The 11072-nt window shown below is 46.5% G+C and overlaps 1 protein-coding gene across 1 annotated transcript; it reads left to right on the top strand.

Moving 5' to 3' along the window:
- The first annotated feature begins 5322 nt into the window (after nt 1-5322).
- On the top strand, nt 5323-8462 carry LOC120702384 (galacturonosyltransferase 8-like). The gene is made up of 3 exons (XM_039986170.1): nt 5323-6223; nt 6860-7384; nt 7770-8462. Exons 1-3 carry the CDS (start codon nt 5438-5440, stop codon nt 8046-8048), a joined length of 1590 nt encoding a protein of 529 aa, XP_039842104.1. The 5' UTR covers nt 5323-5437; the 3' UTR covers nt 8049-8462.
- The last annotated feature ends 2610 nt before the right edge of the window (nt 8463-11072 follow it).

Here is an 11072-nt window from a genome sequence, read left to right as displayed (position 1 = left end):
AAGTCTGTGCTCTCAGGAACCACAAGGTGCTCTTTTATAGACGCAGGGCTGCTTACATGTCCAAGCACATTGAACACAGATATTATCTCTCACTGCTCCATAGTCGTCCACGGTTCTGCACTCGCACGCTCCACAGTGCGCACTCATTCCACTAAAAACAACAACAGGACCTCTCACTGCTCGTACCATCAGCACTCGCACGCTCCACAGCATTCACTGATACCATTTTAAACACGGATTATTGCATCGACCTACTCATCGCATCGCCCACTTTAAGATCGTCGTACTGTCACTGCATCGACCTATTCGTGATTATTGCACTGCCCTGACACATCCCATCGCCCGGAACACTACACGGTACCGGCGTAATCGTCACAATGTTAACCATAGGAATTACATCATAATACAACGTTAATGAAACACACAGCAGAAATACAGTGGCATGGCAGAACCCGTTGCAACTACGGTAAACAGATTTTGATCTAAGCTAACATGCCTTAGGTAATTTAAAAAAACCCAACAAATACAACGATGCAACATGTCACTTGGACTAGGTAGTCCTAATAGCCGTACCCCCACGTAGCAAACTGCGTTGAGCCTTCTCCGCAGTATCCACCCATTGCAGGTTGCGCAAGCGGTGGTGCCGGAGGGCCAGGGCCCTTGTTCTTGTGACAAGGGCAGTTGCAGTAAGGAATAGTGCATGGTTCATCTTGTGAAGCGGCAGCATTGCTGTTATCATCATCTTCGCCGTCTTTGTTACCCTCGCTTACTTCCTCGTAATGGTTCACCTTGCACTCCAGATCAAATATCTTAATCTGGAGGTACTCGATGAACTCCTGAACAGAATCAATTGGTGCAGGATCAACCCACCTGGTAAACCCACAGTTGTCTGGAGCATCTGAAGACTACAAAACAAATTTCATGTAAGATGTCTCAATGAATAAAGAAATAAAACAACCGAGCATTACCCATGCGTGAGGGCATTTGAAGAAACGCCGACCGCCATCCATCCCGTCGGTGCACATTTGCACTAAGCAGTCCTCAGCATGTCTGCATTTTGGCCACGTTTCTCTACGGTTATCGTATTGTCGAAGAGGAGTTTCATTGGTAAATTCACTCTTGTGTTGTGGCGGAAACTCAAACACTGTTCTGGAAAGGAATCGGGTCCAAGAGGCCCCTCCCATATTATGGGGTCTCCCTTTCTTCCCCCTTTTCCTTTGCCAAAACCGTAGTAATTCTTCCCGCTGGACCCAGCTCCAGACATCGGGTATACAATGAGCTTTGGTGTTTGAGTGCTGCTGGGAGCTCACAACCTTGTGAGTATTTATAGGCGGACAAAGGTCTGATATCCGAAGTGTGGAGTGTAAATGCACATGAAAAGCCTACTGTATTCGCACGCTCCACAGCGCTCACTCGTACCACTTTAAACACGGACACGACCTCTCGTTGCTCTTGATTTGTACCCTCACACGCTCAACACCGCTCACTGCTCCCACTTTAAACAACGACACGACGTCTCACTGGTCATGACTTCAGCACTTTCACGTTCCACAGCGCTCACTCGTGATTATTTCACTGCCCCGACATTTCCAATCGCACGAAACACTGCACGGCACCGGCCTAATTGTGTGGGACATGATAATCTTCATCGTCATCATCATCATCATCCGAGGAGTCATCATTCATTGCATTGTGCTGTTCTTCACTCTCCCTCTGAAACTCTTCAACTATCTCTGGAATGTTTTCCCCTTCATCAGCCTGACCAGTTGCTTGACGAGGTTCGTGTGCAGCATGTCTATCATTTTCTAAAATCTCAAGTTCACCATCTTCTTCATGAGATTCATGCATCGTCTCAGTTTCTTCGGAAACTATATCTCCCTGGCCTTCATGTTCCCCGCCCGCTTCAGTTCTAAAACTAATCTTCTTGAATGCTTGAACAAACAACACAAGCGGTAAGCCTCGGCTACAACTTATATTGACATAGTTCCTCCAGTTTTGCGTCCCTTCAAGCGGCAATAGCTCCCAAAATACTGGTTCCCTTCGACTAACCACTGCCATGACAGAGATCTCATGTTCATCTCGACTAAGGCCGAAAGCTTTAAATAGCCAATTGGATATTGAAATCCAAGTCCTCTCTCTAGCTCGGGGTATTTTTTTTGTGATCGAGCTAAACTCTGACAAATCTACCCCTTCAGGACCATATCTAACTTCTCCAGACCCATAGAACACTTGAAAATACAAATCATCTGACATGCCTGCCAATATTTACGACAATAATTACTCTTCTTAGATTTTAATTAACCCTAAAAAATTATTCTGCTATTTTTGCATATATCTTAATTATTTCTTTACAATTTTTATTACTAACAACAATTTCTATTTTTCTGTAATATAATATTAATTTTTATGCGACAAATATGTCTGTTTGAACTCATTAATATTTTCAATTATATTCATATGTAAACTAATATTTTTAATTACATGTTCTACGATTTTATAAACTAATAATTTCTACATATAAACTAATATTTCTACATATAAAAAATAATTTCTACAAATCAAACTATACTCAAATAATTACACGCTAAAAACTATTTCTACACATAAAAGTATATTCCAAAACACTAATATTTCTAATTCTAATATACAAACTATTATTAATAAAATTAAAATTGTACCTGGAGCGGGCGGCGGCGTCGCGGGCGGAGCGCTGCGAGCGCCGGCGCGCGTGCGGGAGCCGCGCGCGCGGCGGGCGGGCGGCGGCGCGGCTGGAGCGGGCGGCGGCGTCGCGGGCGGAGCGGGCGGTGGCGCGGCCGGGCGGCGTGGCGGGCGGCGCGGGCGGGCGGAGCGGGCGGGCGGAGGGCGTGGGCGGCGGCGCTGGGGAGCGGGGCGTGTTTTAAGGGGCGGACCTTACCGCCGGTTCAACCGGCGGTAGGTGCTTACCGCCGGATGATCCGGCGGTAGGTTCCACCTACCGCCGATTGAACCGGTGGTATGTCTCGGCCCACCACGGCCCACAGCGGACCCATCCTACCGCCGGTTCATCCGGCGGTAACAACCTTCCGACGGACGAACCGGCGGCTGGGTGACATTTTTGAAAAAAAAAACAAGACATATATTTTTGAAAAATCAAAAAAAAAATAAAAATAAAAAACTCTCGCTTTTTTCCTTGGACTGGGCTCAAGTTATCTGTGTTCTGCGTGAGCGATGTCTTGGAAGTGAAGTCTAGATGGCCCAGAGGGACGATCGAGCATCTTTGCTGCACTTTTCCGGTACGGAAGCGTCGGACAACTAAGGCGAGTGTTGTGTGGGTTTTATGGAGAGTTTCATAACATTAAATATTATTAATTTTAATGATGTGGCAAAGAGAGAGAAGTATGGAGTTTCATGGAATGTGAGGAGAGCATGAAACTCAACAACACGATTACCTAGTTTCCAGTCTAGGTATCTGTGTCTATGAAACTCTCACTGAGACTGGCCTAATCGGGTATCGCGCGTTGCGTGTCAGTGTCAAGGCATCGTAGAACATGGCGTTCGAGCTGTTGCACATAGGTCCACCGTCCAAGTCCACGATCGTCTTCTTCTTTCTCGAGCAACCGCCGGTCTTCCAGTGCAATGGGCTGCCGGTCTTAGAAATGGAGGTACGAGCAGCGGGAGCGAGTTGAGGTGGGTGGTGCGGCACAGGCATGCGATAGAAGATGTCGGCGGACGAGTGTTCAGCGGTGGATCCGACGGCGGAGCTGCTGGAGATGAAGGAGTTGGGTATGGCATGCTGCATGCAGGAGCGAGCTGCAGGTAGAACACAGGTGAACCTGCTGTCTGCCCATAGTTGCACCTACGACATAAAAAGCAGCCCCATGTTGGACCGCTTCCGTAATCAAACTTTTTCAAAAAGAAAGTTTCGGTAATCAATAAAGATATAGAACACAGGTGACAGCACATGAGAGAGTACGGTAAATGGTCTTGAATTTCAGTCTAGATAATTTACAGGCCGGATTCTTATCTTATAATTTTGAGTTAAAAATATATAAATATTAGACGGTGAAGAGAACACTAAGATTATGATCCGTACATGAGTTAAAAATATATAACACGGCTGGCAGCACATGAGAGAGAGTACGGAGGGATTGGCTGACCGATTGATCGAGAATATATATGCACACGGATTAGTGATGATTTTTTGTAGTTTTCTAAACATGGTGTATGATTAACAAACAATTATTAGATACGTTCAATTTGCTCATGGATGGTCGAAATTAAGTTCTTTTTCTAAAAAATCTCTTTCATTCCAAAAAAAAAAATCTCGTGGATGACTTGTTGTTTGGACAAAATTTAATTTCTAGAATGACTTTTTTTTTTTACCGGAGAAGTAGGTAGATAGATACATACTACTCCCTCCTTCCCCGTTTATAAGGCATGGTGGAACATGACACGGTCTTCTAAACAACACTTTGACCATTTATTTATCATATATTATATCACTTTTGATTATAAACTTATAATCATTGTAAAATATATTTGATTATGAATCCAATCATATGAAATTTGCATTATAAAAATAAAAATTTAATAGTCAAATTATTGGTCAAAGATGACAAGGTTTGAATCTTGATATACGTGTATGCCTTATAAACAGGGAAGGAGGGAGTAGTTGACACACGGATAATCATTTTTTGAACGAACAGGCATGATTGTACCTACCTGATTCATTGATAAAGAGGAGATAGTTACCACAAGAGTGAAACGGGATGTCCACCGTTCAGACAAAAGTGATGCTCAACCTGTGGCTCAGGAAAAAGTGGCCAAGGTCATGTGCCAGTGCCAGGGTCAGCGTCAGCGTCGTGTTGCCAAGGTGGTTTAAGGGTTGGACCTACCGGTCAACGGGATGGTGCGCGCCGCAGAAGATCCGCCCGCCCGTGCTCCAGAATCCATCCACCGGCGGGCCAATACCCGAATTCCGGCCACCGCGCACCGCAGGATTCGGCCAGTCGACATTCCCATCGGTTCTGGTTCTGGTGGATCGCCACCGAAACCACCCCACTGACGAGTGGGCCCGCCAGTAGGACGCGAGTCCACTTCCAATCCGGTACGCGGCCCCGAACCCCGCCTCACAAAGGATGGATTCCCGGTTCCACGTCCCAGCCTGCGTGACCGACATGCGGGACCCAGCATCCGGGGCCCCACGTGGTAGTGGATGAAGCCGAAGGTGTCGGCGACGCGGCGGGACCCAGCCGTCAACATTAATTCGCAGGAACTAATCCCATTCCCCGGTTAATTAAATCCCCACCTCCTCTCCTCTCCTCTTCTTCCCCAAGCGGCCAAGCCCACACCACCACTGCACAGTACACACACCACTGCTCCCTGCCTCAGCTCGCTCCCCCCTCTCTCTCCGTCCTCCAATGCGAGAGGCTCCCGGGGCGCGCGAGCTCTGAAGCCCATGGCAGCCGCGGCCGGGAGCCCTTGGCGCAGCGCCGGACCCGTCGCGGCCCTCGCCCTCCTCCTACTACTCGCCGCCGCGCCCGCGGCCGCCGCCGGCGGGTCCGCGGCCGTGAACGGGGACCGCCTCCGGGCGGAGCAGATCCGGAAGCAGGCCTCGGACGCCGCCGCCTCGGCCGCCGCGCTCGCCGCGGCGTCGCGCCGCCTCCACCTCGACCGCGCGCGCCACCTCCGCCTCCTCTCCTCGCTTCACCGGAACCTCACCAACACGCTCCGCGCCCTCTCGCTCGCGGCCGACTCGGACCCCTCCGCCTCCGACCCCGCCGCTGCTGACGCCAACGCCTCGTCCCCCCGCCAGCTCGACCTCCAGGCCAAGGACCTGATCCGCGCCGCGCGCGCCGCCATCGCCGAATCCAAGCCGCTCTTCGACCCGCAGCTCAAGATCCAGCGCCTCAAGGACGCCATCTTCGCGCAGAACGAGCTGCTCGCGCGCGCCAAGAAGCGCGGCGCCTTCGCCTCCCTCATCGCTGCCAAGTCCATCCCCAAGCCGCTCCACTGCCTCGCCGTCCGCCTCACCGCCGAGCGGATCGCGAGGCCCGAGCAGTACGCGGACCCGGTGCCGCCGCCGCGGGCGCTCGAGGACCCCGCGCTCTTCCACTACGCCATCTTCTCTGACAACGTGCTCGCGGCCTCATGCGTCGTGCGCTCCGCCGTCGCCAACTCCAACGACCCCTCCAAGCACGTCTTCCATGTTGTCACCGATCGGATGAACCTCGGTGCCATGCAGGTTTGCTCCATTCTGGTTCTCCATCTTGCGTATGTGTATGTCATATGTATATACAATGTGTTACTGTCTATATTTTGCACAGTATTTTGACCCCAAAACGTTGTCTCAGTGGTTACTTAAGTGATATCCTCCAATGATCATCCATGCGCATTTGGGATTGTTTCTCTACATTTGATGGTGTCATTTGTGTTGTGCATTTGGAAGAAATCTGGCATGCCCTCAGTACTGTATTCTATCTGTTTCCGTCAGTTGCAAGCAAATCTACACGGTCAACATTTATAGCCTTAAGGAAGTCCTAGCTCACCAAATACTATTACAATGGCAGTTTTATCTTGTCTGGGCAGATCAGGAACAGTTGAAGATCGCAACGTCTTGTTGATTAATTTTTAGCCCTACACTTGGTGTCTAGAGATATATAGCAAGTTGGGATCATCCAAGTGGGATACCATTCTGCTAACCCATTGAATAAAAGACTCGGAATCACTATGCTGACTCCTATTTGTCTAAGTATATTGGGCATTGACATTGTGCTTCTGTTAACTATTGTCCTTCTGTTAAATTTGGTTCACACGGTCATTGGTCCATTGATAGTTTCTGCTAGAAGTGGATTAAAAGTTATATGTCATGCCTTTGCAGGTGATAATACGCCGAATGGACTTAAAAGGTGCACACTATGAGGTTAAAGCATTTGAGGATTACAAATTTCTGAACTCCTCATATGTCCCTGTGCTCCGGCAACTGGAGTCTGCAAACCTTCAAAAATTCTATTTTGAGAACAAGCTTGAGAATGCCACCAAAGATGCTAGCAATATGAAATTCAGAAATCCCAAGTATCTATCTATGCTCAATCACTTGCGATTCTATTTGCCGGAGATGTACCCGAAGCTGCACCGTATTCTTTTCTTGGACGATGATGTTGTGGTACAGAGGGATCTTACAGGACTGTGGAAGATTGACATGGATGGGAAAGTGAATGGAGCAGTAGAAACGTGCTTTGGGTCTTTTCATCGGTATTGGCAGTACATGAACTTCTCACATCCCCTTATCAAAGCAAAGTTTAGTCCTAATGCCTGTGGATGGGCATATGGCATGAACTTCTTTGATCTTGATTCTTGGAGGAGGGAGAAGTGTACTGAGCAGTACCATTACTGGCAGAATCAGGTAACCATTTAGATATAGATTCTCTTGTTTGTAATTAGAGTTTACTATGTTCTTAGTTACCAATCTGTTCTGTGTGATAAGGCAATCTGTGTGTCTCTGCTATATTCTGCTATATCATACAAGAGTAACTTTGCAAATGCTAGATTGTCATCTTATTTTAATTAATGTATGGTTTGTCAAAGAGTAAAGTCAATGGTTATTGACTAGTAGGACAGCAAGTTAAACTACCCAAGTTAGCATTCCCATGCCCCCTGAATTGTGCAGTACTTTTGTCAATCCATGCGACATACTAGTTTGGTTTGACTGGAGGAACTTTTAGCCAATACTCTGTCTTTTATTCTTCTATTGATTATTTTATTGATGGCTTCCATGTAATCATTTTCAGAATGAGAACCGGACATTATGGAAGCTAGGAACGCTGCCCCCAGGCTTAATCACATTCTACTCCACCACGAAGCCTCTGGACAAATCCTGGCATGTTCTTGGGCTTGGGTACAATCCAAGCATCAGCATGGAGGAGATCAGGAATGCTGCTGTTGTGCATTTCAATGGTAATATGAAGCCGTGGCTGGACATCGGTATGAACCAGTTCAGGCACCTTTGGACAAAGTACGTGGACTACGATGACGAATATATTCGTCAATGCAATTTTGCACCACCATAGAAGGCTTAATTATCTATGTATCCATTCTTCAATGAAAAACAAAGAAGTTTGGCAATTAGAACTAGTGACTGCCACTGAAGGGTTACTGCCACTGAAGGGTTACATGTTCTGTAAGCACATTTTGTGTAGAGATTCAAGGAGTTTGTCAAGTACAACTGAAGGGTCCACAATTCTTTCTCGCTTATAATGTACGTCACCGATTAAGTTATAATGAAAGTAATGTTCGCCACATGAACATTATTTTCGTTATGTTTGTAATAATGTTTTTTTAGTGCGTTTGTAATAATGTTATGTCTGCGATAGCGTGTGTATGCCGAAGTCAGATATATAATGTTCATGTGGGTCCAAGAACTGAACTTTCAGTTATGTATCCAATCATTAATAAATGCATTTAGAAGAGGCTTTACTAGACTATGTTTAGGGTTAACAAGGACTAAGATAGCGTTTGGTTGAAGAGGGCATTTAGCCGAAGAGGGAAGCATAATGAAACGGTCCCATTCCAGATTAGAAGAATGGAATGGCTCTATATTTATATTTGGTTGGAGAGATAGGATAGCTTCATTTTTAATTTAGTTGGAAGGACGAGCACTAGCTGACTACCTGTCTCGTTAGCCTCTGTTTTGTGCGGCCCACATGTTATTCACCGGTTTCTTCCTCCCCTCTTCTCCCTTCCCTGAGCACACACCCCTGCCGCTGGCGGCTCCATGCCCCATCGCGCCGCTGCTGGCCATCGGCACGCTTGCCATGTGCTGTTGCTGCCCACTGCCGCTGTTGCACGCTCCTCGCGCAAGGCAGCTGAATGACCATCATGTCGCATGGGGGTGGGGGGGGGGGGGGGGGGGGGGGTTGAATGGGCGGTTTTGAAATTTTTACACAAACTTGTAGCGGAATTAGTCTATCGGTGCCGACAGCCTTAAAAACAAATTTAGATCTAGGTACGCCTATGCACTTCTAGTCAAATATATAAGTTGCAAGATGTTATTTGAGATGTGTAAATTTCTGACAGCCTCGGAAATTTCAGACAACGTCCAACTAAAACATTCATAACTTTTTACTCTGAACTCCGAATTCGATAATCTTAGACTCTATGGAAAGTTTATTCAGAGGGCTATCCAACCCAACTAAAAACAAGCCCCAAGACCACCCATTGCAACTGTTGTGACATGTGTTTCTCTCATGTTAGCACTTGAAAGGTTAGATTTGAGCACCGAGACATAACCAAAGCTATTGTTGACACTGTTTTTTGACACGTGTCAAGGAAAATGATATTTTGAAGGGAAGGTTGCCGATTTGGAAAAAACCAAAACATGTACAGGGTCAGGGGCGGCCGATAGAGTTGCAGCCGATGGGCTAGAAGAATATTCTACGAAGATGCTGGTCCACTCGTTTTGGTGATCGGCCGATGAGAGTTGCCGATGAATCAGGAGGAAGGAAGGAAACCCGAACTATACAAGGATTCTGATGATTCAGTTATAATTTTTAGTATAGTTTAAACAAGAAAGTCTTTCTCTTTTAGGTCAAGTAATATGTTTACCGTAATCGGCTAGGACTTGTTAGCGTAGACTATATATATCAGTTGTACGGGACCGGAAAAAGTTGTTACACATCCAATACAACAAATTCTTCACAATTTCCTTGCACTTTATTTTTTCGGCGACTTCACCACTTTTCTTTTCGATGAGTTCTTTCAAGTTGATCAAGGACGTCTCACATTCGAGCAACTTGATTTGCTGGTGAGTTTTCATTTTACCGAGTATATTTGAGCTTTAGCTACCGGACCTATCGCTGTGGCTTCGTTCAAATCTATTCAAAAGTTATCGAGTTTATCTAGGCTTTGATCTCGGGCGCATCACTGTTTCCCGTCTAGATTTATTCACAATTTATCGATATCGGCTAGATTTGTAGGTTTTTCCTATGTTTTTTGTCATTATCATATCTATCCGCTTAGAAGCATATTAGATCGGCTTTCGAATTTGTAATAACATCTCGTTAATATAAAAGCCAGTTTAGATCTGTTTCGAGCTACATCATCTAAGTTACACATTTGTAGCTTAGATTTTTTTATATACGAGCGATCGGCTCCTACTAACTGATTTTGTCGTTTTCCGCATCGGCCGATTCCGCCGACGCATTTGTTTAACCTGTACTCGCATTTAGTATCTTTTTGTCGTTTTCCCTATCGGCAGAGCCTGCCGATACGCCTGTATGAGAGATATTCGGAATCCCAGCCGATACGATCTCGAATTTAACTTTTGTTTATTCCTTGTCAATTACTGGTCAAATTGACTGGCACGCTTGGTTGACTTTCTGGAGCTTGGTGAACACTTGACATCGGATTCCAGTGTGTTGATTTTTGCGTTAACACATCTTTTGGCACGCTCGGTGGGACTTGAAGCTTCAACATGGTGCAAATAGGTGCTGAATCTGAAGTCAGTGAAGACAACTACGTCCCTGTTGATGAAAGCAAACTCAAAGAAGATCAACAAAAAGAGTATCTTGAAGCTGTAGAAAGATACAAGCGTGAATGCCTCAAGTCATACAGCGTCACCAGATCTAGTGACGTAATCAAGAAGTTTGATCTTCCGTCCTTCCGGCCATTGACGGAGGCACAGCGTGAAAACAAGATGGTAGACAGCATATCTCAAGCTGTGGCTCAAGCATTCATCAAGAGCGCAACAGTCATGGACAATACAGTGCACAATGCGGTAGTCAAGAGGCTGTGTGGGTCCTTGTTACATACAGCCAGATCAGATGAACTATGTTCCTCTAGAGGTGTCTATGGCAGCAGCTCTGTCGGCTCAAGATAGCCAACCAGAAGCGAGAAACAGTCAAGCATCAACGCAAGCTACTGCTGCAACATCGACAGCTCCAATGGCCCCAGTCTATTCAACTCCCAAGCCTGCTCCTACAGTTGTGCAGGGAGGATCTGCATCTGGATATCTGAAAGGGTAGAATCCGGCTACTGGATATGGTATGCCACCTGAGTTTTTTACTCCACCGCCCAATGCACAGTTTAATACATCG

This window comes from Panicum virgatum, chromosome 1K, assembly GCF_016808335.1.
Source record: "Panicum virgatum strain AP13 chromosome 1K, P.virgatum_v5, whole genome shotgun sequence".
Lineage (NCBI taxonomy): Eukaryota > Viridiplantae > Streptophyta > Magnoliopsida > Poales > Poaceae > Panicum > Panicum virgatum.
Note: the sequence above shows the minus strand (reverse complement) of the source record. Positions and strands in the feature narration are given on the sequence as shown.